The 26779-nt window shown below is 38.3% G+C and overlaps 2 protein-coding genes across 3 annotated transcripts; both read left to right on the top strand.

Moving 5' to 3' along the window:
• The first annotated feature begins 5853 nt into the window (after positions 1 to 5853).
• Positions 5854 to 13428, top strand: FN3KRP (fructosamine 3 kinase related protein). 2 transcript variants are annotated; one of them, XM_035561854.2, is made up of 6 exons: positions 6279 to 6548; positions 8749 to 8900; positions 9584 to 9675; positions 10176 to 10258; positions 10662 to 10784; positions 11537 to 13428. In XM_035561854.2, the coding sequence occupies exons 1-6, from the start codon at positions 6408 to 6410 to the stop codon at positions 11873 to 11875; spliced, it is 930 nt and encodes a 309-aa protein (XP_035417747.1). In that variant the 5' UTR covers positions 6279 to 6407; the 3' UTR covers positions 11876 to 13428. The 2 variants fall into 2 exon arrangements, with proteins under 2 accessions (XP_035417748.1, XP_035417747.1); XM_035561855.2 differs by lacking the exon at positions 10176 to 10258 and having other exon boundaries at positions 5854 to 6548; positions 9584 to 9680.
• A 5300-nt stretch (positions 13429 to 18728) lies between these two features.
• On the top strand, positions 18729 to 26505 carry FN3K (fructosamine 3 kinase). Its single transcript, XM_035561856.2, has 6 exons — positions 18729 to 18927; positions 20005 to 20156; positions 21365 to 21456; positions 22647 to 22729; positions 23598 to 23720; positions 24463 to 26505. Exons 1-6 carry the CDS (start codon positions 18787 to 18789, stop codon positions 24799 to 24801), a joined length of 930 nt encoding a protein of 309 aa, XP_035417749.1. The 5' UTR covers positions 18729 to 18786; the 3' UTR covers positions 24802 to 26505.
• Positions 26506 to 26779: the final 274 nt, after the last annotated feature.

The following is a 26779-nucleotide window of genomic DNA, read 5'->3' as shown; positions in this document are numbered from 1 at the left end:
GCCATTGGCTCTCTAGCCCATCAATCGCGGGGGTCTCCCCGCCCCAGAGGGGCGGTGCACCGAGGCCACGGGTTCGAGTCCCAGCCCAGGCAAAAGAGCCGCTAAAATGAAGTATAGAGAGAGCAGGAGGGGAAATGCTCACTTTTCATGTTCCACGAGCAGCAAAATACACTCAGGAACTTTCCAAAATTAGGTATAGTAACGCATAGTAACCTCTAAGCCCAGATGTTGACAGGAAAATCTTATTTCTTACACCTTCCCATACTGCAGGTGTTCACCACTCAAGCTCTATGCTAAGCCTTCGTGACCGTCTTGTCGTTGGCTTGTAGCCTATCTGCCAAATATGATTTGAAAAATTAAAAAAAATAAAAGCAAAACAGCACCCCAAAAAGGCCTCAAGCCTGTTAGCCCTATATAATTCCCAAATATGAAGAGAAAATTTAGTATAGTCAAATCTGTACAAACACCCATTTGGACAAAGACAGAAAGAAACAAAAAATATTGCTGCGTGCACAAGGCGTCACGCCAGGTGGAAACTACAGCTTTGTGAAATTTAGGGATTTCTTTTACTGGAACAACCGCCCCACACAGGGGCACACAAACTTTGCCCAAATCACATCTAATTCCAAGGAAGTATTACATACACCATGCACAGTGGACCTAGTCTGCATTATCTACAGCCAAATATAAACCTTAATTGAAATATGTACGTATGCATCTTATATTTCTACTCAAAATAAAAACCAAGGCCTTGACTAAGAAAATCTGTTTGTATGGATACCATGCAATGTCAAGTTATTGATCTCTGGCAAAAAAAAAAAAAAAAAGTCATAATGTGCTTATTTCATGATTGTAAAGAAAGCTATCAACTCATAAATACCCCGGTATCGTTCCTTGCTGTTATCAATACAGTGCAACAAAAAGATGACAAACAAAGGTTCCTGCACAGTTCATCCGTGGACACGAAAGTATCACATTGCCCACATAAGACAGGCCATTTTTTCAGTAACATTGCTATGCATCCAATAGTTACGCATTGTTTATAATCCAGTCATTATTTTATGGAACCAAAGTCCTGTTGGAGGTGGGGACAATACATTTGCAACAATAAACTACAGTTTCACAGGCTCACGTGTTTTATTGTCAAAGGTCCACAAAAGGATGTGCACTCCTCTTCCAGATGCGTCATCTGACTGAGCTTACACTTCATTTTAAATTTGAGACAGGCTAACTGCAGTCATAGAAGTCGTTTGTTCTTTTCCTGTGGAAGCAACTTCTAGACAGATTGAGCACAGTCCTGGGCACCAGGAAAATAGTACTTGAATCCCAATTCTAACAGAGATTTCCTTTAAAAACTCAGCCAACTTACTCAAAATTCTTTATTCCTTAGCTTTCCAGACCTATCAAAGCTATTTGCCACAGCTAATGCAAAGGAGTGTCATGGGATTTGAAACACACATTTCAGTGGAGTGCTTAGAGATGCCATTAGAAAAAGGATGAAGTACAAACTAATCACTGTATCTTGTTTTACTGAAATTGTGTTTGATTTTTCCCAAAGTTCACTATGGAAGAGAACAAATAAAAAAAAAATTATAAAGCATTTTCATAACAATAAGCTCATAACAATAAGTTTGTGTTTTTTTTAATTTGTTTTTTAAATATGAAGTTTTCAATTGTTAAAAAATAAATAAAATGTTTTTCAAGTGCCTGTTTTGATGCCATAAATAGTAGAATTCTGAAATGTTTTGATTTTTCTGAGTATTTCCACTTATCTGACATCTATGTGTAATCATGCATAGAACACAGATCTGTGCCAAGCCCAGGTTTATTTTGAGGGCAGCTCGTGGCTGTACTTTATACAGGAACTAGGAAGCTAGAATACACCCACAAATCCTTAACCCATCATCTGACTGAAAAGAGAAGAAAATGCATTTTCTAACCCACTTTCAAGCACTAAGACAACCTGTTCAGGAGCAACTGAAAGTATTCTTTTTAAAAGAAGAAATAATGATACACATTACCACTCTTTTACTGTGCCACACACAAGTAGGCTAGGCTCAAGTCAGAGCTGCAAATAATAACCTCTTGATCAGGGTTTATTAAAACATCCAAATATCCTCTCAAACATCCAATTGGCAGCTATACTTATTGAAAACAAACAAAACAATAAAAAAGCCAACACTTTTTTACCTTCACTTATTACTAAAATGTTTTTTTTTTTTTAAAAAAAGAAAAGAACATTCTCAACTTTTTGTTGATGAGCGGAAATTTCTGAACAACTAAACACATTGGCAGTATGGCAGAGTCTGTATCAAAAACTGAGGAAGACAAAACCCAAAAACTAAACCCTGGAAAAAAAATCTATTTTCTCTTTCTGCAGCAAGTAACAATTCTTCTGGCTTTGGTCTCAGTTTCATTTAGATTCTACCCCAAATCAGACCCATGAAATAGATACAGAAACTGCTAAAAACTAATCCAGGAAGGCATCAATTCCATAAAGAAACAGACAGAGACACTTACTCCAATGTCTCTGCATAATCAGAACAATGGCCAAATTCTGCTCTTAAGGTCTATTCCAGTCTGTTATTTTGGTAACAGAACTTCTCCGTTCATTTCCGTTTATCTGCTCATACAGCTGACCTGAGAAATTTTTAAAAAATATATTTCTCTCTCAGGGCAAATTACCTTTAGAGAGAAAGAAAACCAAGCAATAACAGCAAATGTCAATGACTGTCTTATAAATCATCTCTTTCTGTAATGGAAATTCCTACATCCTTCCTGATCCACCCTCTCAGCTTATCCATGGATGTGGGAGAGGAAAAAAGACAGAGTCAACAGCACATTTCTCTAATGTTCATAGAAATAGAGGCTTGGAGCCTGAAAAACTCTAATGCATATTTTCCACTTATATATATAAACCAACCAATAAAAGGCTGCACATACCAATTACCTCTTCTTTTCTTGTACATACTGTCAAGCAGTAAACAGAAATTAGCAGCTGCAGTGCTTTTCTATTCAGGATGTGTATATTAACTGATGACTCACCAAATAATTTGCAGCCCAGCATGCCAGTTGTCTTCTCCTCCACAGAAAGAAACACTATTTTAAACAGAAAGTTAACCGCTGTGGATCTTGCAGGCAAGCCAACATGTACCAGAACGTGATAAATATTGTTGGTGAACCCCAAGAGGGCAGAGGAAAGGGGGTGGTTCCAACAGCATATAGCAAGTTTTTCAAAATACGCGAATAGTAATGAATGATACAGGGGAGAAAGAGTGGAGGCAGGGAAGAAAGGATTATTACAAAGTCAACCCACACTGCCACGTGGCCTTTTGTGGTATACGCTGTCTTCGCTCAGCAGGCAAGACCTGCACTGCATGAATACCTACAGTATATGGCTAATGTGTTGTGACTTTTTTTTTATCCTCTGTGAGTACATTTGCAGCCTTTATAATCTATGGCTTAGTCACAAGTAATCTATGGCACAGAGACCAAAGATGGCACACAGCTGTCTTACGAAGATGCTGAAGACAGAACTCCCACTGAAAAGGATGTCTATGAAAGAACAGCTTCCAAATCCTGGTTCTCCAACACCTGCAGCAGTTGAGAGCCAGTGCCTCCTGCAAACAGATGCCCTGCAGTGCCTTCAGGAATACAATGTCTTGTGGGTCTTACTTTCTTCCAGAACAGTTAACCTCTAATTTGTAAAGCAAGCTGACAGTTGCTTCTTCCGATTATGTCCACCAAGTAATTAATGAGTGCGGCATTATTATTTTAGCCAAACTTCTGTTACATCCTATCTGATCAGATGCAATCAGAAAGAAGTATAACCCAATTAAATTCTATGGAATTAAGGGCAATTGCTCTCTACTCCTACAACATTCTTTATGCTGTTCTTTAGCATGGCATGAAGAAAATTCTTTACTGACAGTTTAGAAAATCTACTACAACTTAGTATTTGAAGACTGAACCACACATTTTCGTTTGATTTGAACTCCATTAAGTCTACTCAAAATAAATTCTAATTGATTTATAAATGCTTTGTCAAATAAATAAATAAATAAATAAATGAGACAACAGGAATTTTCCAAAAATTGCACACATGTTATTTAGTAAAAAAGGGTTTGAATCCTTCCAAATCTCATACTTCTTTAAAAACTACAGAAGGAAAAAGCAAGTCTTCTTGATGAACATTACTCCTTTATTCTCTCAATTAGTCAGAATAATAAGAAAACTCACAGCATCATTTTCCATAGTATCCACCTAGACTCCAAATGGAGAATTAAGTCTCCCTCAGCATGACCTCAATCATTCTTCATCAATCGCTACAGTCATCTGAATATCACCTTTGCAATGCAGGCTTAAGGATAATTTTACAAAAAGTCAGGAGATAAACAGATTCCAGCACACAAAAACACATTCTGTTTGTGTTCCCATACTCTTGTGGTAGTAATTTATCCCTCGTTCTGAGTAAGCCACAGGTTCTTGGGCTTTAAACTATCACTGTCACAACCAGAAATTATAACGCCCTCTACAGCCAACACTGTTTAATGAAGTACAGCTCCACTGCACAAAAAGGCAAGGTAATGTATACTATTCAACCAACCTTCTGCCAGCAAAACTTGGCAAGCTCTTGACATACCTGGAGTGGCTAAAAGCCCAAGCTGTGGCCATCATGTGTCAGTGCAGATTTTTTTAGACTGACAATGAACATGCACTTCTAAAAAGCACCAATTACATTACAAACTTGCCATGTGAGTAGCCTTGGTATATGCAATAAGTCTGACAAAACTGAGATGCCAAATTTCTTGTGCACAAAATGTGTAGTTAATTTGTTCTTAAAAGCATCTTCACACATCAAGTGCTTTCCAAGAAAGTAAATACATCTGGCACACAAACAATTATGGTACAGCTGATCTCATAAGACTAAGATACCTCACAAGTTTTGGATTTGGTACAAACACAACACACGAATGACATGTGCAGGCTCTGTAGAAACATATAAGCAATAGCAAAAAAAAAAAAAAAAAAGTAGATCCAGACATCACACAAATTCAAAATATCAGTTTCTCCACAAAATCCAGATTTAATAAATAAATAAATAAATAAATATATGTAAGAACTCTTGAAAATGTAAGGTAGAAAAACTTCTGAAAATAAAGAACATCAGCCCTTTCAATGCTTGTCATTTTGCTGCTGCAAAGGGACTATTAGAGGGCTCTAAGTTGTAGCAGTCCTGCATTAAAACAAACAAAAAGAAACTGTCCAAAACAGAATCTAAATTAAAATTTGAAAATGCACATCAATTCCTCTAAATTATTCTGAACTGCTATTTGTCTCAGCTACAACATAGCAACAGATGCATATCCACAGGTATCTAAATTGCTCAGCACAGAAAAACACTTACAAACCCCAAAAAAGACAAATCAGCGTAGGAGATGAATGGGGATGCTGTCAGGAATAACAAAAATTGACCTTGGTGATTGCAATAAACAAGAGCACAAACACTTAAGAAAATAGTAGAAAATCAAAATATACAGTCGTGTCCTAACAAGGACATGAATAAATGATCAGTAGGAACTCTTCCAACTTCTACACTAGGAAATTTGTATTTTAGATACAAAATTACTTGCTAAGTAGGCAACAAGTTCGAATGGGGAGAAGACTGACTGACTTCGGACCTACGCTGGCCAGCGTCCACTGTCAGTCACTGTTCTTATTATTGTTGAGTAACAGAATGAATTTGAGTGTGCACCTTTATAATGGCCAGAAAGCCCGCTGCACTGAACCTAAATATTTAAAATTATTACCTTTATTATGTATGTTGCCCTACCACAATGTGTTTTTCCGTGACAACTGCATCTTCTGTATGTGTAGCAGGAGGGAATCCACCACACTCAGGGAAGATGTGTTCAAACAGAAGCAGGCTTACAAGCTCTCTACAGCACAAAACACTTTCCAGAAAAGGATTTCTGCTGCCAGTATCTTGCACCCTGCCCAAGCCTGCCGGGACTGTCCGCTTCAGGCAGAGCAGGCAGCAAGGATGGCGAGGCACCTTCTTCTTCTTCTTCTTCTTCTTCTTCTTCTCCTCCTCCTCCTCCTCCTCCTCGGCCACAGCCACATCACTCCCTCAGGCGAGGTAATTTTCAGAATTCTCTGAGGAGGAATTCCGCGCTTCTCCCTCCCACACCGGGGAAGAAGCAACTCCTTCTGTACTCCTCCCAACATTTACAACCGAACCCTCACCTTTAGCCAGTCGCCTTGACCGGCGATGTGCATGCCAGAACGCTAACCAACCACCCCACTTCCCCGCCGCCTCAGGCGCCGCCGCCATTTTGTGGGCCCCGCCTCAGCTGCTCGGCGCAGGCTCGGCTCCGGCTCGGCTCCGCACGGCGCCCGGCTGGAGCATGGAGGCCGCACTGAAGCGGGAGCTAGGCACCACCGTGCTGCGGGCAACCGGGCACTCGGGCGGCGGCTGCATCAGCCAGGGCCAGAGCTACGAGACGGACAGCGGGCGGGTGTACGTGAAGAGCAACGCCAAGCCGGAGGTGGGGGCGTCAGGGGGGAACGCGTGTGGCGGGCACCCGGCTAGGGGCAGCGGGTTCTGTGAGGGCGGCTGCTCTGAGGAGGCGGGCGGCGGGCTGGGCTTCGCGCGTTCTTGAGGGAGGGAGGTTTGTCGCCTGGCCTCAGGTAATAAAATGTAGGCAGGCAGGTGGTCTGCTGCAGGGGTGAGAGGTCTGCTTCGTTCGCTGGCTTCTGCCCTGTGAGCCTGTGGCTGGTCAGCGCTGGGTGCCTGTAGTGCGTAGGACACGGGCAGGTTGGCGTTAATTGGGGCATTGCTAATCATAAAATGGCCTGGGTTGGAAGGGATCTCAGAGATCATCTGGTTCCAGCTCCCCTGCCATGGTGCAGGTGATGGTGCCATTGCTCCTGTGTACACTGGAAGTGTTAAGAGCAACCTACAGGAGGGATAAAGTTAGTGCCTGAGGGTATGCATCTTTTTTACTGTAACAAAACCAATATTTTCTTGCAATATGGAAAAGCTTTTCTCAATAAATGATATCTTCCATGACTGTTCAAGAGTTTCTGCTTTGTCCTTTCAGTATTTGGTACCAGTTAATGTAGAAGGTAGCAACCTGTGTTTGATAGTGATAAGTATAGTACAACATACTTGTATGACGTGCTTATTGGAAAAGCAAAGATGGGGTGGAATTTACTTTAAAGGTACTCTGCACTTGTAGCTGTCAAGTGAACAGTTTCTCTGGAATAATTGAAGTCAAAGCTTGTATTTACCTTTAATAGCAATAAGTGTTTTTGAAAGGATGTATGCAACTATACGTACTTCAAATTTGTTTACACTGCCTGGTCATATCAGGGAGCTGGATGGAAGATCAAAGGCACTGAGGTGATAACACAAGGAAATACTGAAAGGTTATTCTCTACATAAGACTGAAAATAGTTTGAATTGATAGCAGTGTAGCCATTCCACTTAGGCTTTTGATTAATGTGTGTTTAGATATTCAATCCAGCTATTTACAAGATAGGGCTGATGAAAAAAATCTGGAAAGATTTACTACTTAGTAATCATTTTCTATTGTTTTGTCTTAGTCAGTGGATTCTGAGTGCTGATTCAAGCAAACTTTGCCAAACTATTCCAGTGCTGTGCAGTGTATGCAGCAATGGATGTATATCAGCAGTTTCTTTAGAAAAAATAAAGTTCTTTAGAAAATGCTATTTTTTAAAATTCTATTAAAGTTACCAGCTGGCTTAAACTAATTATAGTGCTTTATATAGAGATACAGTATTTACTAATTTTCAAAGGTATTGCAAGTCTCAGTAATTCAGCAATTTTTCCCATAGGCTTCAGAATTTTTATCCAAACCTATTGTAAACAGTCCTCTGACTGTATCTTGTGTATTAGTACTAGAGGGTAATAGTCTGTTTTATTCACTATATTTCACTGTTTTTTCTTTCAGCAAATACTATAGATTTTCTGTATGCCCTCTTCTGTGACCTCTGTAACTGTTCTAAAGAAGCATTCATGTGACAAACACCACTGATGTCAGTGGAGCAACTCAAGAGAATAGATTTTACTTAATGTGAATAACAGTTTCAGAAAAGGGTCCTGAATTAAGAACGTGTTCAAAGCAAATGCTATTGGTAGTGACTTGGTTTCTAAGAGCTTCTGTGTGCTAGTGTGTTATGGGGTGTTTGGCTGCTATCATTGATTTTTATTTTATTTATTTTTTTTCCAATGAGGCAAAATAAATAGGTCAGGGAAAACTGTAAATTGTAACTGTAAATTGTTTTGGAGATCATCCATCTAACTAAGCAGTTTGTGCTAGGAAAGCCATGAAAAATACAAACACCAGCACTACCCTTCTAGACTCTCAGTGATATCTGTGGCACATATGTTTCTAGTTATTTGCTTCATAATCAGTTAATGATATATTGCTTACATTTTGTGTATACAAATTACACTCCAACAGATGAAGTTGTTTTGGTGTTCATAGAGAATGCTATAAACTAAATCGCTTTCATGGAATCAGTTTATGAAGTGAAACTTCTGTAATTCTAAAATGGGCGTCAGGTCTGGTGGCATGGATTTATCTCTATCTTACACATGCGGTAATCCGTTTGCCCCTAGTTTTTTATTTAATGTTTACAGCCTTGTTTGGTTTTATGAAAGTCTTGTTTATCTGTGACTGGTATTAATAGAGATTAATACTTTCCTTTGATATTTGGCAGGCTAGAAGAATGTTTGAGGGAGAAATGGCAAGTTTAGAAGCCATCTTGAAAACGCAGACAATAAAAGTGCCTAAACCCATCAAAGTTATAGAACTGCCTGGGGTCAGTACTCTGTTTGTGATGGAACATTTGGAAATGAGAGGCTTAAACAGGTAAAACACAGTATTTTCATTGCTCTCTTTCAGAAATTTTTACTGTTATACCAATTAAATCATTTGTTTTTAGAGGGGAATTTTTTGTTTGAGACAGGAAAAATACCATAATTTCATTAACATGGGAGGCAACTGGCTCTACAAGTTGCTTGTAGCTACTGTAAGACTTTTCCGAACTGTGTAGATGATAAGCTTTTATTTAAAAATAGATAAATGAGGGCCATCTTACTTTTCTGCCTTCTACGCATGTTAGAGAAGAGAGTGACTGACTGAGGTGTGAAGAAGAGGATGATGATTCTTTTTCTCCATCTCCCAAAGAAGGTTTAACAAGAAAAATGCATAACGTGCATGCTTTTCTTTACAGATATCTTACTTAAATTAATACAGAAGTGATACCACACAGAAATTAGAATTGATGAATTCTTGTTATTAAACTTAGGATTTCTCTCACTTCCATTTTAGTGGTGTTATCAGAAACAACCACAGAAGTATATTTTGTTCAATGTTAATACGTAATCTTTTTTGGAAGAAGAGGTGTGTATGGCCAGAATATTTTGAAAACATACTTTGGTGGAGATGCAAAACTTTCAGTTGCTTGATAAAACTTCCCAAGTAATTCCTTGAATGTTAAGAACAAGATTAATTCATGTGTCTCTGTTGCTAAAAATGCTTTTGTTTCTTAGACATTCATCAAAGCTTGGAACACAGCTGGCTGATCTCCACCTTCATAACCAGCAACTTGGAGAGAAGCTGAAGAAAGAAGAGAGCACAGTTGGTATGGTACACAGCTCTTTGCAAATTTAACCTAGCTAATAATAATCTACAAAACAGTTAAATTAGCTCCTGTTACTTCAGGATAAGTTTGTCTTCTTCCACTGATGATGTCATGAAAATAGATTTGGAAGAAACTCTCAGGCTGGGTGGGGAGTGGGGTCATCTTTTTTGCTTTTGTTTGTTCTCTTTTGGACCTATGTAAGCAAAACGTTTATTCAGTTTAGGATCCTAAACCACAGTTTCTGCTAGGACATGGTATCAGAGGAGATAATGCTAACTCAGAATATAATTTCAAAGATTATAATGTAGTTACTTTATATTTAAGCTTTAACGTTAAAAAAACAATAGCAAAAGGCATTGTGACAAAGTATATTAAGGCATGATTTTTTTTATTCTCAGTAGAAAAAATATGGTACCCTTGCATAGTTTTTAAGGTCCATTTGTATTTTAGATACTTAGAATCTTGTCATTGGTATTGGATTTTTGTCTTTGGTTTGAAAGGTAAAGGTCAAGGGCAAATGGAAGTCCAGTTTGTGGATCAATTTGGCTTTCATACAGTTACCTGCTGTGGCTATCTTCCACAGGTAGGTTGTACTTCATGAGACTGACAGAACTTTAAGTTTATCTTATTTTGCCTTGAGTCACACACAAAGGGCCAAAAATGCTATAATGGAAATGCATTTATATCTATGGCAACATAAAAAGAAGAAACATTTTTCAGCCCGCAAAGGAAAGTTGTGCCTTGGATGGCACATAGAGGTGCATCAGATATGCTTACCTTTTGAATTTTTTGTCTTTTATTGCTCCGTGAAAACTATTTTTCCCATAACTTAATGTTCTAAGGTACTATTCTATTAAAATAGTAGCATTTAGTGTTCTGGATGCTACCAGCATAAAAACTGTATAATCCTCCAAAGTTTTATTTGATAAAAGAAAATCCGTCTTTTCCGTGGTATGGAACCAACATCTGCAATCCTGTCCCTTCAGGTGAATGACTGGCAGACTGACTGGGTGACTTTCTTTGCCAAGCAAAGAATCCAGCCCCAGATGGACATGATTGAAAAGAATTCAGGAGACAGGGAAGCAAGAGAACTTTGGGCACAACTTCAGGTAGAAGATCTCTCTGTTCTCAAAATAGCGATAGCTAAGTATCAATCCTTTAGATTTTCTTTTCATAAAACAAAGCTCCTGTTTGTTGTTACGCCTCAGGTTCTGTTGGCAAGAGATTCCAACTTTTAGGGATTATAAAATTATTCTAAGTTATACTGTCTTTGTCAAGTCACCCTAAATTCCAAAGTGAATGTGTGCCAGACAGCGCTTTGCCTTACAGTTTGGGAAATACTAGATCAAGTTCACATTCTCATTCCCTGGAACATGTTCAATGTGAGAAATGTATGTAGGGAATGCTGTTCTGCACATCCTCTCTTTGTTTAATGTTTGCATCTGCTGAAGTGACAGCAGTATTGTGTATGTGTGTGCTAGTTCGCAGAAATTTCTTCAAGGTTGATAAGAAATTTCTGAGCCTTCTAATGATGAAGTGGGTTTTATTTTTCATTATTTATAAAGCTGATCAATATTACAGCACTAAATGGAGTTTTACATTTTGAATTTTTTTAATGCTAGAAAAACGTTTGGATGAAATGTCTTCAGTTGCTGGCTTTTATGTAAAAAGAGAAATCCTCTTGATTTTATCAGCATTTCTTTTGACCAGGCCCTGTGCTGTTTGAATTGAAGTTTTTTGTTAACTGACTTAGTAGAACTTTGAATTCATGCTCTGCAACCTTTGCATGCATGTGAATAAAACCCTATGATCATTCACTTTAAATTTATCATTGATATGTCTTGCTTTTTTTCCCCTGCAGTTGAAGATACCCAGTTTGTTCTGTGATGTAGAAATTGTTCCTGCTCTCCTGCATGGAGATCTCTGGGGAGGAAATGTAGCAGAGGATGATTCTGGTCCAATTATCTTCGATCCAGCTTCTTTCTATGGCCATTCAGAGTATGAGCTTGCAATAGCAGGGATGTTTGGTGGCTTCACTAGCTCTTTTTACTCTGCTTATCACAGTAAAATTCCCAAAGCTCCAGGGTTTGAGAAGCGCCTAAAGCTTTATCAGCTTTTTCACTACATGAACCATTGGAACCATTTTGGTACAGGGTACAGAGGGTCTTCTCTAAACATCATGAGAAATCTGGTCAAGTGACTTTCTGCTCAAGCGGGATACTTCCTGTGTTGCTTGGCAAACCACATACTTGGTGTTGCAGCTACAGGAATGGTAATGTTAAAATAGCTGCTAGACCCTTGACCTTATTTGCACAACTAAAGACCCAGAATCAGTGAGTCCTGCTGAATACCAGGTATAGCATATTCATTCCATTTTAGCATCTTTGGAGAGGGAACTATCTAAGGAAGGAGCTTACTCTGTTGCATAAAAGATCCATCAGTGTCAAGAAGGCATTGTATGCTTGAGACTAGACAAGTTAATAGAATCAAGCACCAAAGCATAAATGATTTGGAATAGGTTCTGTTAGGGACCAGTTGTTCTTCAGAGCAGAGAAATGCTGGAGTTTGCATTTGCACCGTAGTGAAAAATGTTAGAAAAGCCATTGTGAAATGGAAGATTGCTCTTCTCAGTTACTGAGCAGATGGCTAAAAGAGTTGTTCATTGCTTTTTGCTGTTCCTCGTCTCTTCCATGATTGATTGCTCAGATTCGATAAGCTCTTCATTTCCAGTTATGTGCATGGGAACAATGAAGTATTTTGAAAGTCAACAAGACAACTGTATAATTGGAACTGTAAAAAGTGATTTGGACTTGCTAATCATTTTGTTAATGTGATTCTGTTGGAGGGAGACTGCTTCCTATTCTGTTGCAAAGCAGTGTGAAATTGCTTAGAAATTTTTCTGGCATATACATTTTGGTGTCTCATGGCATTCTTTCAGGCTCTTCTGTGCTTTCTGCTCAGCTAGTTCCCACTCTAGAACAATTTTGTTTTTACCTGAACTACCTCTGTTTTCTTTTCTGGATTATGCTTTTGTCCCGTAGCATGCATTCTTAAAGCAGATCTTTTCAGGTAAGACAATTCTTTTATACACCATGTGAAGATGTCCTCTCTCACTAATAAAAAGATGCGCTTTTTGATTGCTGTAGTTGCCGACAGGACAATGCCATCTGATCATGGTATGGTCTTCATATAAATTTTCTGTAATTTAGACTACAGATGCCATAAGCTAACTTACTTTATTTCATTCCCCACTAAGTGCACTTTCTAGGTCTTAGGATAAGAGACATGAAACCAAAAGGAGTTAAAATGTAACTCACAGAACAGCAGCTCTCCACCACTATCAGAAATTCTGTAACAATAGCTTTGCAGACAATAGCTATTTGTTGTACTTGCAAGATAATACTAAAATTATAACTGCTGTTTTTGATGTAGGCTGGTAATGATATTGCAGTGCAAGCGTGCCAGCTAGGTGAGAGAAATGCATGATGCCTAACATGAATTTTGAGTGTTTGGGAATGACTTAATTAAAAATGATTTTTACAGGATATACTGGCAGATTACCAAGGGTTTTCTAGTTGCTGTTGTTTGCAAGAATATGAAGCAATTTTAGAGAAGGCAATCACTTGATACAACTTTTCCTTAGTTCTATCCCTCTTCTCACTGGCTGTTTAACTTTTGCTATGAAAAGTTTTGAAGCTCTGCTCAGTAGAATCACTTTTATCTTGTGGCTTAAATAAAAAGTTTCTCCATTGATCATTGTTGTCTCTGTTTTCTGAATTAAAACTTCATGGTTTGCTTTCATTCTCGGGGAGCTACTTGCTCTAGCCTTTTGAAAGTCCCTAGCTTGTTAGAGAGTTACGGTCGAAGTGGCTGATGGGAGCACAGTCATAGATTTTAATCAGGAGCAGTGTGTCATTGGAGAGAACATACAACATGCAGATAGGATCTAATGATACTATGCCTTCAAACTTTGTGTGTTTTGCCAGCTCTTTGGGTACTGTTGATGAAATGTTCTGTCTGTGTCCATATCCTTACACCTTTCACACAAATTTAACGCAGCTTAGTGCAACTAGTTGAGAAAATGTAGTTAGCAGTCAGTCTGATTGGATCCCTTAACAGATCATTTCCATATGTCTTCATAGGTTGGGTATTAAGAAAAAAAAATCTTATCAGAAATAGTGGTCAGGCATTGGAACAGGTTGCCCAGGGAAGCAGTGGAGTCACTGTCCCTGGGGGTGTTTAAGGAAAGGGTAGATGTGGTACTTAAGGACATCGTTTAGTGGGCAATATTGGCAGTAGGTGGACGATAGGACTAGATGATCTTGGAGGTCTTTTCCAACCTTAATGATTCTAGGATAATAAAGTTAGAAGTTATTTAACAAAGTTACTCTGTTTACAAATCTTCGACAAATCATGTTTATTTTGCTTAAATACTTGTTGTCACTGGAAGATGAAAAGTAATAATGAATGTGGATTTTCTGTCAGTCATGGGCTAACGTGATAAATACTAAGTCTTCAAAGATCACCTTTTCCCAGTAGAAGAGGTACAAAATATTTTTTGTGATTGAAGGAAAATTGAGTTGTATGCAAGTTATGTACATAGAAACAGTTGTGTTTAGAATTCTAGGGATAGTAGGCTAATTTTTTTTTGAATCTGTTTTGTGCAACATCTAAAAATGATAGGTGTGTAAGGAGGAATGCGAATGGGATGTAATAGCAAGTTATACCATGGATGCCTTAGTTTTGAGTTCTAATACACAGCAGTTTAATTAGAAGATAAAGAAGAGGATGAGATCTTCTTCTGAAAGCAGGCTGCTAGTGAACCCTAAAGAAGAAACCGCTGCAGTTCTATAAGGTAACTTTTTAAAATTATGTATTATATAGCTCTTTTCCACTCTTACAGTTCTCTCTGATCATTTTGTTGTGCTTTGTGTTCCAGGCACGCCTTTGTTAATTATCTTATTCTCTCTAGTTTAAAGTTGATGTGTCCTGCTTTTTCTTCTGATGTATTCCTTCCTCTTGGCTCCCTCCACACATTCTGAATGTGGCAAGCCATGTTTCCTTTTACCCATGTTCTCATTTCATATTTCCTAGTTCTGTGTCATAATTTTGCTTGCTTTCCATGCTTATTTGGACAAGGAAAAGGGATAAAAGAACCACTCATTTTTATTTATTTTTTAGCATGCAGTGTACGTATACTTCTGTATTGTAGGAACATCTTGAGAGTGTTTAGTGTTTTATAACTTAAGTCCCTTCTCAAGATGGGTCACATCTGGTAATTAAGGCACACCAGAATCAATGAATTATTATTGTTGTTTTTAAAAATAATTATTTTCAATGCGCTCTTCAATGAAATCTCAAAGAATTCACTGGAATTTCCCAAGGGGTGGCTAGTATTGTATACTGAACTTTGTCTTTGCAATTGTGCAAATTGTGCAAAAAATTGCCTGTGCAATTGTATTGAAAATCAGATTTACAGGATTAAAGGAGCTCTGAATAATTTGTCCTTTGATAGCTCTTCATTGAGCAACTGTAACTTTTATCAAAAGAAGGGAGATGCATGGGAATATCTGTCTTATGTATAACCTGAGGTCCATTGGAAAACAGATGTTAGAAGCAGAACAAAACAAGAAGAGTAGGGCAAGTGAACAGTTACAAACCCCACTACAGCATGATCCTGAGGAGGGCTCTCAAGCTCAGAGCCCACCAGCACTCAGGCACTGAGTCCTCTGCAGCCCCTCACCGGTTCCCCGCTCCCTTGCGATGCGTTTTACGCAGTCAGTGTCTTCCTGCGGGCCCTGGCCATGGTGCTGAATGGGCTGTGCTGCCAGGATTCGTGGAGGTCCGCTGGGTGTTTTCAGACTGGTCCTTCAAGCCCGTATGGGATGCTTATGAACTGTTTTACTTCCTGTTTGAAATGATGTTCGAAGCTGCTTAGCTGGGAACTCTCGACAAATTTTTTTGCCGTGAGGGTGGTGAGGCACTGGAACAGGCTTCCTAGAGAGGCTGTGGATGTCCCATCCCTGGCAGTGCCCAAGGCCAGGGTGGATGGGGCTTTGAGCAACCTAGGCTGGTGGGAGGTGTCCTGACCATGGCAGGGGGTTGGAATTGGATTCTATGAAACAGCATGAAAAGAAATGTTAGGAAACTAGGCAATTCACCTTGTTAAATATTGATTCAGAATGGAAGCAAACAGAAATCTGGCCTATCTCTTGGCTACTCTCTATATGTGATGCAATATATTTGGATTAAACCAGTCCTTTTCCTGGTTTAAACAAAAGTGAAATATCAGAGTGTTCAGAGAGGTGTTATAGACACCTATTGACATCTTCACTGGAAATTGTAGAAGTGATCTGTAGTGGACTGGACTGCAAAAATTTGGGCTTCAGTAGTAACGTTGTGGATGAACACTCATTGTCCTTGTTCCCCCCCTCCCCTCCTCCCCCCCCCGCTTCTTAACAAGTAAATTGAAGAATGTGAAGAAAAAAAAGTTCTTTGCTTCTTGTCTATTTTGTTGCCAAAAGACTTCACTCCTTTCCCCAGGTGCTCAGTTGCAACCTATGGCATGATTCCTTCTTTTCAGCAGTTGGAGACCATTGGCCTAAAGATAGGGCACTCTTTAGGGCATTGTATATCTTGAAATCCAAATTGCTTTGCATTTTCACTATCTAGTCATATGATCTAATTGCCTCAAACTGCTCAAGATCACAACCATAATCAAGTTGCTTTGAGTGCAAGTGCCCGTGTTTACTGTGATTTAACTTTGTCTCTACCTCACCCCACCACCACTTTCTGTAGCTCTTTTGTCGGTAATCTATTTGACAGCTAGTATGTAAGTGATGTGAACGGTATAAAATATTACAGCTGGACTTCATAGAAGGATTGCTAGAAGAGTCAATACTTACTTTAAACATATAATGGAAAGGTCCAGCTAAGGTAACCTGGAACATGGCTTCTCACCACTTTTGAGTACTTCTCTGTATTTAAATCAGTGTTTCTGACTCCAGTCATGAGCTGCATTTTTCCAGCTTGTGCTCTTAATCTATAAGCAGCGTTCTGCTCACATAAATCTGGATGTTAGAAAAGTTTCTTCGTAGCCAGTCTGTAACTTTGAGAACCTAAACGCCTTTCAGTGCTAAGTACACGCCTCCCATGAATCTCCAGGCTGCTCTAGAGTATCTGCATATCTACCAGGGCCTCCCACTGTGCTTTAGCTCCCCCTGAGAGTCTCACAGTTGCCCCTAGTGTCCTCTAGGATGCTCTAGAGGCCTCTCAGTGCAGCCCTGAGACCTCCCATGGCCCTCCAGTGCAATCTAGTGTCCCCTGGATGCCTCCCGGTGCACTCTATCACTTCCATATGCCTCACAGCACCCCCTAGCCCTCCAGTTTAGGATGCTCTAGAGGCCTCACAGGGACCCCCAGTGCACTCTAGAGAGCACTAGAGGCCTCCCAGTGTGCCCTAGAGGCTTTGAGGACCTTCTAGTGTAAGCTAGTACCCCTAGGAGAACTCACAGGGCTCTCCAGTGAGCTCTGGCACTCCCTAGAAACTTCCTAGGGTACTCTAGAGACCTCCAAGGGTCCCCAGTGCCCTTTAGTATCCCCAGCAGGCATCCTATGGCCTCCCAGTGCACCCTAGAATCTTCCAGGGCCTCCCTCTGTGGTCTGGCACACCCTGAAAGCCTCCCAGTTCTCCCTGTTGTGCTCTAACACCCACTGGAGACCTTTCAGGGCTGTCCAGTGCACTCTAGGGTTTACTAGGGACCTCCCAGGGCCCCCCAGAGAGCTGCCTTGTGTACCACAATGAGCTATGCTCTGGTTTTGCTTGAGAAATAACTTACTATACCCATCTTCTGCTCCACGTAGGGTTATAACCAGTTGTGAGTGTAGTGAGAAGTCTACCTAAATTAAACGAGTATTTGTCCAGTAATCGTTCCTTTCTTTGACTGACCCAAGTAGCTTGTACAAACAAATTCAAACAAGTAGTAGCGGAAAGAGAGAAATGCAGTGTGTCAGTGGTAACGATCCCGAAAGTCCCTGCAGGGATGGTAGGTATACATGCTCCAAGTAGGAACAAGAACTGCCAGATAGTGACGTGTGAAGATTTGATCATAGCTGCGTAACCACGGGTATTATCTTATCTTTATCATTATCTTATCCATGCATTATTTGAACAAATACTGTAGGGTCTGGGTTACAAGATGTTGTACTGAGGGTGTCTGTGCCCTTTGTCAGTATTAAGTGATTAACTCAAGCACAACCAAAGCATCTTCCTGGGGTATAACAGAATATGAAATGAGATTAAAAGGTGAAATTACTTCTTAAAAATGACATTAAATCAGAAGAAGCATCTAGGAAAAGTAACTGTCCCAAATTAATTTACCAGTTTGAATTTTACTATGAATTTTCACTTGATAATGTCCAGAAATGATCACCTTAGTATCTCACTGATTTGAGGGAACTTTCAGACAGTAAAGAGCTCTTGTTTCTTGCCAGAGAGTGCATTGTGTCCTGAGACAGAAAGCATTCTAAACATTTTAGTAATGACAACAGAACTTCTGTCTATGCAACGTAACTACAAGCAGAGAAAAAAATAAAATATTCTCCCTGTATTTGTGTTGGCTGCCTTACAGTCATCAGCATGTTTTAATTGCGTCCTGATGGACTGCAACTTTGTTTTTCATACCTTAAAGAACCGCAATAGCGCAACAAATGTGCACGGATTGTATTGTTGCATTTAGTCTCCCTCTAGTGGATCGCTTGCAAAATTACCTCTTTACCAAAGCAAACACAGAGCTTAAAAAAGAAAAACGGCTTCAAACTACAAATACCAGCAGCTCTCAGCACAGTTGAGAAAGGACCCAGGACACACCTCTCAGTCTTATTCTCACAAATATTTATTTCTTGTCTAGCTATAAAAGCCAATGTGAAACTAAGCATTTTGAAACATTATCTCTGGATTTACTTGGGAGGTGCTATTTTGTTATTATTATTTATTTGGTGGGTGGCCCTTTCTACCTCATAGCAGAGTGACAGAGAAAGAAGGACCCAGACCTTTAATCTTGTTTTGCAGTGCAGTTAGCAGAAGGCAGCTGCAGCAGCCTGGAAATTACCATGGAAGAGATCCTGAAAAGAGAATTGAAAACTTCGGTTCTGAAAGCCTTTGGGAGCTCGGGAGGAGGATACATTAGCCAAGGCCAAGGTTATGAAACAGACAGTGGAAGAGTATTTGTTAAAATCAACCATAAGCCTCAGGTTAATGCTAGTAGATATTTAACTGTTAATATTATTGCATGTTGAGAGCTTTTTCTTTTCAATGTGGATGATTGTTGATGATTTTGAGTTCTGTTTTTTTTCTGGCTTGCTTGTAATTATTCCAGCTTTCCTTTCAGTTTTCTTTTAAAAGCTGTAGTCTATTTTACATCAAATTTTAACGGAGTGGCTTTGGTTAATGCAAAATGAGGTGTAATGCTATATGATAACCCTCAACAACAGGACTCAGTCTTGCTATATGTAAATAAGGGGCTGAATACAGAGCTGTTATTGTACTGCTTAGTCTAGAAAAGCCTAAAGCTGAATTTGCATTCACTGCTTTCCTTTTCATCTTCTATTTGTGAGAATAGAATAGTGGTAGTGAGGGAGGAAACAAAGGGTGCCAGTGCTAAAACTCTGTTTGTTTGTTTGTTTTAAGCTAGAGGTTTCAAACTTCCTCTTTGTCCTTTGGGTTTCTAGCAGTAGGATTCTTGCAATATTTCAGGCTAAGCTCTTGGCTTTTCTGTTACTAAATGAATACAGTACTCAACTGTCTTTTGCACACAGGACATCAGAATTTTGCTTTATTAACAAAAAAAAAAAAAAAAAAGAAAAAAAGCATCCTAAAACTGCTGTGAGGAACAGCACCTTCACTTCAAAAATGCTGAGTACAGGCTTAATTTCTGTACTTTTATTTCTATCTGGTGGCCATTGACATGCATGGAGAGGAGAACCAGTTTAAGGATTCAGACTTTTACTTCATTTAGTAGCGGCCACCTGTAATTTTGAAGGAGGAGGTCTTGGGTTTTATCCATAAAGATCCTTTAACACCTGAGTAATTGATCTCCATAAGCAACTAGGAGTTTCAGGTGAAATATTACATATCCTACTACCCTGGAACAAATTTGGGAAATATAAAAATAATATTTGAATTAAGGTACTTGAGTCTCCCTGTGTGGATTGAAAGCTACATTCTTTTATCAAGACTAATTAAGTCTTTGTAAACAGCGCTGTTTTTTTCCAAAGTACTTGTTCCAGATGTCTGTAGTTTAGCCTCAGGATATTCTTATTCCTTAACAGGCTAGAAAAATGTTTGAAGGGGAAATGGCAAGTTTGGAATCAATTCAGAAAACCAATATTGTGAGAGTGCCTCAGCCTATTAAAGTAATTGACCTTCCTGGAGGAGGAGCAATGTTTGTCATGGAGTACCTAAAGATGAAGCACCTCAACAAGTACGTTTGTTCATCTTGTTCTCTTTACTGTGTCTTTGCGATATTTTTCTTACGCTTGGTCAGAAATCTTCCCGAGAAGAACCTCACTGTTCTCAGAGATACAGCATGTTATCTGTCAAGATCCACATTTCTGTGCATGTATACATATTTTATATATGTATATATAAATATTTATGTATATTTTTATATACGTGTATATATATATATATATAAAATATATGTATATTTGTGTGTGTGTGCACTCCAGTCCCATGCTTTGCTCTTCCCTGGCCCTCTGCCTGGAACAAAAATGACACACTTCGCCACTCTAGCACCATGTATGCTGCCTGGTTGACCAGTCTATCTGCACATGCTGCAATGCTACTAAAGTGAATGTGAGAATGGCCAAGTATAGTCCTTCTTTCCCTGGTGAGGTAGATAATGTATTAATTCCACTTTATCAGTCACCCAACCTGAACATGGAATTAGGCTTTTAAGAGTCATCCCCTTGTTCCGCTGCTCTAAGGGAACATAATAATGCCTGTGTCTCCTCTGGCAGTTGTTTGTCAAACCAATCTATTTTTACTGGAAGGACAACAGTATGTCCACAGCCTCCGCAGTCCATTCCAATCCATCCCACCTGTTCCTAGGAGAGATTTTCTAATGTCTAACCTCAGTTGTCCTTGCTGAAATTTTAAACCTGTTATTTCTTTTCTACACATTCTGGGCATGGAGAAGCAATTTGTTTCCTTTCATGCAGCTCCTGTTTAAATACCTGCACAGTATTTAACTAGTTTTTGTTCATTTTTTTCTTCTACAGTAAGTAACCTCAATTCAATCCTGCTTGTGGCTTTTTTTTTTAATTTTGCCATGCTTATTGCTGTCCAACTGATCTGTGTGAGACTCCAGAGTAGATACCATGTACTATTCTCTGCTTTTTTTATGTGGAATTGACAAGGGGGATTACTTGATGGCTTGCACTCTATGCTCTTCTTTATGCAGCCTTGTGTTTTGTTTACTTTTTATTGCAAGAACATTGATTTATATTCATTTTTATTATGTTATAACCCATATAATCAGAGTCACTGTCTTTTAGCCATTTGCTCCCTATTATGTACTTGTGAAGTTGATTATTTCTGGCAAATTTAGAACTTTCAACCATACTATGCTAGTATTGGTCATATTGAATTGAACTCTTTCCAGTTTTGTTTTGTTCTTTGTTTCTATAGATACTCTTCAAAGCTTGGAAAGCAGATAGCAGAGCTTCATCTTTATAACCAGTCACTCAGAGACAAGTTGAGAAAGGAGGGAAACACAGTTGGTAGAGTATAAATATAATGTACTAAAACAAAAAATGAAACAGTTAATTTGTCTGTGGTGTAATACTGCTTTATTATAATTTTAATGGTTACAGTCAATACTGGGGCACTGTTTCATGAGATATACTTCCTGTCCCTATGCCACACTTCTCAAATGTGGAGATCATATACAGGAGCCATAATTACTATTGTAAATTTTAAATATAAAGTCCTTTTATCCTTCACAAAACTAAATTAACATATCTTTAATTCTTTATTTTGCATATGTTTTGTGTGTAAAATTATGCTGATACTGAAATTTAGTATGAAATAATATTTGATAGCTTTCGGCATTTTTTAAGTCAAACTGAAGATTTAGAGAAATGTCTTTCTCAGCATTAGTTAAACCTTTCAGCCTCATGTACAATCACTGTGTTAAAATGTTCTTGACCTTAGACTTTTTTTTTTACTGTTGGTTCAGACAATTAACTTTTACAAAATATGGTCCTAGTTATTAATTTCCATTTAAAGAAGTTTAAAGGGGATTATATTTTTGAACTCAAATATGTGGCAAAACAGACAATTGCTGCTCCTTGCAGACAACTATAATTCAGAAGTGTAAGGTCATGATCTGGTTTCTATTGACTTCCATGAAATGATTTCCATCATTCGTTGAAAATTGGATTAGGATACAAATGAAAAAAATAGGAAACCATACAAAGAATTCTTATTTTACAGTTGCTAGTATTAAAATATGAACCACCAGTTTGTAGCTGCATGTTTCCCACAATTTCAGGGATGTACAGAGTTTGACTCTTAGTGGTGTACATATTATATTTTGTTGTGTGGTTGACTGTTTGTTTGGGCTAGATTACTGGCAGGTCACAAATGTGTGGATCAAAAATAAGAGATGTTGAATGACATCCAAGAATTGGAAAGGTGGATTGAAAATCTGATCTGGACTGTTCTTGAATGTGCAGCTCATTTTATCCCCCCCAAAAAGTCCCTAATTGTGACATTTCCATTTAGAACCTTCAAGCTTAAGATAGTTCCTTTCATTTTTAGAGAATGTTATGACAGTGAAATAAGTGTAACTTATAAGTTTCCATGCTTAAAATTACTTCTTATGACTATTATCTGCAATTTAGTTCTGTGTTTGCAAGCATGACTATGTAAGAATCTCAAGATTCCTTGTGTTTATTGTGTTTCTTAGGTAAAGGAGCCAGTCACTCTGAGTTTCAGTATGTGGATAAGTTTGGATTCCATGTAGCCACTTGCTGTGGTTACATACCACAGGTATGTTCCACATCTGTGAACGCTACTGTATTCTTAGAGTTCTGTTAACTCCTTATACAAAGGCTTGGTTTGTTGGCCATCAGCTTTATGATAACAGTTCTTTCACAGTTTCATTTTGATCTGATGGTGAAGCAAATATGATGGCTCTTAAATGTGTGTAGCTTGCTACCATGCATGTAGCAAGTAGAACGGATTGAATAAGAATTTGAAATTATTTGGTGGTTCTTTAACTTGGTGATACTTAACATAATAAGTATCCCTTTACAAACCATGTCTTTGTTTCGGGTTTTCTAACCCCCTGCTATATGGATTTCAAATGCTTACATCCACTGTTCTTAGAGGGCCTCATCACATAAGACATAGGAACTGTCTCTGAGATAAATCAGTTATGTGCTGGCTCTGCACATGATAGAGTTTCATTCTGCTGCTTAACTGAATGAGTGTTCTGTATATCATACACTTTGTGAAGTATAGCTTTTTCCCAAATTAGAAACACATTACCTAATAAAAATTAAACAATCCTTTTGCATTTCCAGAAAGAATTTGGAATATAATATGGAACAACTGAAATGGACTCATCAGAAACTGTACCTCTAAAACACATTACAAAAATTTCAGTGAATGAAAATAGACAGAACCTCAACCTATATCTCATGTTAACGACAGCCCCACTAGGCATGGAATAGAGCGTGACTTCAAACTCAGCAACTGACTAAATGTTTAACAGCATTCTAATTAGCATGTCTAATAGTAACATTGTCTAGACCATTGTGTCAGCATCAAACATCTTAACTTGATATGGATTATTAATATTGACTGTGCATATGTTAACATTGTTTATTATAAACCTCTGCGTCATATTTTCTAGGTGAATGAATGGCAGAGTGATTGGCCTTCTTTCTTTATTCGTCACAGACTCCAGGCGCAATTGGATTTGATTGAAAAAGATTATGGAGACAGAGAAGCAAGAGAACTTTGGTCACAGTTAAAAGTAGGAACCATGTCTTAAATACTTTTTTTAGAAAGTTAGAAATTATGTACAAGTGGTATTTTGAATGTGTTTTATAACAGATTTACATAGCTTTTATTAAACAGCTGTAACTAAATTAGTTTCATGGCAGTTAGCTGAAAAGAATTCATGTTGCTCTTCCATTTTTTTAATAGATAGTGAAAATAAACCTGCAAGTCAACACTGACATTAATTTCTTTGAATACCTCAAATAAGAATATGTTAAATCCTGTCTAAGAACTTGGTGTTGCAAACTGGGTAAGATTCTGCTGCCCAGGCAGACTTTTTTAATTGGTCCAGGCTCACAGCTGAGACTCTGGTCCTGGTCATACTCTATGCAGTGATTAAGAAACAACCAGGAAGGTATTCCTCTGCAAGTTGCACAGCACAAACGTGTTCCCAGATGTTTCCTGCTGCCCCTTTTGTCACTGACTCCATTTATTTTATGTCTTATGATCTCCCATACCGTTCATCTCTAGAAACAATACATTAATTCCAGATGTTGATAGAGTGTGAATTAAATGAGTTGCTAAGCTGAAGAACACTTATTACTGGCTTGCAGTTTAGGTTTATGCACGTAGCCATCAACTTCAAAATTGCTCCATGAAGACTGAAAACAGGTAGTATTTGAGCAGCTTAGTCTCATATAAACTATGCTACTTTGTTTATTTAATATTTTGTTTAAAGTTCTTTAATTGTTGCATATTTGTCCTTGCTCTTTCAGATAAAGATTCCTGAAATGTTCCGTGATGTAGAAATTGTTCCTGCCCTCCTGCATGGGGACATGTGGGCAGGAAATGTGGCTGAGGATGACTCTGGGCCAATTATCTTTGACCCTGCTTCCTTCTATGGCCATTCAGAGTTTGAACTGGCCATTGCTGGAATGTTTGGTGGCTTTAGCAGCTCATTTTTCTCTGCCTATCACAGTGAAATACCCAAAGCTCCAGGATTTGAGAAACGAAATAAATTGTATCAGCTCTTTAATTACATAAACCACTGGAACCATTTTGGGACAGGATACCGAGGGTCTACCCTAAATCTAATGAGAAAACTTTTAAAATAATCAGATTGGTATGAGAAATAATGACCCAGTCCCTTAAGTAATTAGCAACCCATGCTTATCAGGAGTAATACAAGGTAGAAATCAATGTTGATGCTAAAACACTGGACATATAAAAGGCTCGGAATAATTTTGAGCCTTACTAAATGTTGAGAGTGATTGTGTAATTTTTAACTCATACACTGGCTTACTAGCACTGATTCATATCCTGCTGAAGGAAAAGACTGCATTGTTTATGAAGTCTCCACTAGGTTGGAAAAGTAGCGTGACAGTCAGCCTAACCTTACTCTCCATACAGAGTCTCACATCTTAGCTGCTGCATATCCACAGTTGTTTGCATCTTGCCACTCCTGCAGCAGTTCATTATTGAGAGTTACTGTGGTAGGAATGTGGTACTGGAAGTAATCACTGGTTTCCTATCTCTCCCCTTTTTTAATCTGTTTTAGTTTTTCCTTCCATCTGTTTCCACCCCTTTTCCCATTTATGTTTGTTTTTGTTCCTTTCCCATATAAGAGCTATGATCCAAAATCTAAATCAGATTCTATGAATCTTAAAATGAAAACATTCTCTTTTTGATTTAAAGGTAAACAGGGCCCTTTCGACTGCTTTTGGCAAGCACATATAATAGCATTTCTAATATTTATTTTAATTTAATGTAATTTACTTGCATGCTTTTGTTTTTCTCGCCATATGAGAAGTTCAGTCACAGTGGTATTTCTTAAAAGGGACGTCTCTGGAATTCCTTGTTAATTAACTGTACAGTCAGAAAGTGAATTGTCACCAACAAGTTTGACGATGTCATATAGTTTTAATATGATATGTCAATGTGTTGTACTATGATAATAACACCTAAATAACTGTAAAAACAGCAAACAGTAGGAGGGAGGTTTAGTTGTTTTCATGACAAGAAAGTATCTATTTTGCTGCTGTGTCAGTTGGTGTTTGCTGTATTTCAATTTTAGAAAGTAATGTACAGTAGGCAAAGCTAGTCTGTTCTGCCACTGCAGTTTTATTGAACAGTGTCAAATTGGATAGCTTTATACTGTTTTATAGTATTCCTGTTTTATTTTTTTAGAAAACATAGGCAATGAGGATGTGGGGAGAAAACTGTGCAACAAGAACACTGGCATACAATCTGAGCTAGAGTACATTAACAAATTAATGTTTTTAATGGAAGAAAGTGGTAAAGAAGGTAAATGTAAGTACAGTCCAACATATACTTATGTGAATCAGGATATGTGAATGAGAATCAAAGGAACCTATGTCTTTAGGATTCAGAGGGCTGTAATTACTAATACCTAAAATGTTATATTCAGAAATGCTCAAATGTTTAGACTTTCTATCAGCTTTAAATGGCTGTGCTATAAAGAGTTCTTAAAATTATATTTTGTAATTTACACTATTTAAAAATATTTTAGTTCTTTGTAATATAATACAAATAGTTTAATTTTTTTACTTCCTTTGAATTTGGGCTACAATGAACGGGGTTATAACACTTGATACAATTATAGCAGTGGAGGAGTGGAATAATAGAGTGAGAATACAGTTGAAATTGTAGCTGACAGCTAGAAGATTCAGGTCTGACTAAACAGCAAAGTGCATGAATACTAGTATTAATTTTTGCAAAAATGCAGGTATTGTGTTGCAAAGTACATATGAACTTAAGAATTTTAATTGTCCAATAAAATAATTGCACTGCAGAAACTAGCTATTTCGTCTCTCTGCCTTTTGTGGTTGTGATGATGAATTTGAGCCTGAAGATGGATATTTGAGTATGAATGGAGGTGCCAGATACTGGACAAGAAGCTACTTGGCCTTATATCCAGACCAGATTTAAATGTTTCTCTGATTTTCCTTTTGTGATCAAGGGAGAGGAGGGACCACCTCTGAGGGCGACTCATCTCCCCCCAAACACCGGTGAGGTCTGATCCTTGGGAGTGCATTTTCTACCACGTGAAAAGATAATCTGAGGTGATTTACT

Source organism: Cygnus atratus, chromosome 18 (assembly GCF_013377495.2).
Source record: "Cygnus atratus isolate AKBS03 ecotype Queensland, Australia chromosome 18, CAtr_DNAZoo_HiC_assembly, whole genome shotgun sequence".
Lineage (NCBI taxonomy): Eukaryota > Metazoa > Chordata > Aves > Anseriformes > Anatidae > Cygnus > Cygnus atratus.
This window is presented reverse-complemented; position numbering and strand designations above follow the sequence as displayed.

Excerpts from the sequence above, each read along its gene's own strand:
- FN3KRP (XM_035561854.2), top strand. The coding sequence starts at position 6,408 with ATGGAGGCCGCACTGAAGCGGGAGCTAGGCACCACCGTGCTGCGGGCA. Across the intron at positions 8,901-9,583 it reads GAAATGAGAGGCTTAAACAG|ACATTCATCAAAGCTTGGAA; the intron begins GTAAAACACAGT and ends TTTGTTTCTTAG. Across the intron at positions 10,259-10,661 it reads GCTGTGGCTATCTTCCACAG|GTGAATGACTGGCAGACTGA; the intron begins GTAGGTTGTACT and ends CTGTCCCTTCAG.
- FN3K (XM_035561856.2), top strand. The coding sequence starts at position 18,787 with ATGGAAGAGATCCTGAAAAGAGAATTGAAAACTTCGGTTCTGAAAGCC. Across the intron at positions 20,157-21,364 it reads AAGATGAAGCACCTCAACAA|ATACTCTTCAAAGCTTGGAA; the intron begins GTACGTTTGTTC and ends TTGTTTCTATAG. Across the intron at positions 22,730-23,597 it reads GCTGTGGTTACATACCACAG|GTGAATGAATGGCAGAGTGA; the intron begins GTATGTTCCACA and ends CATATTTTCTAG.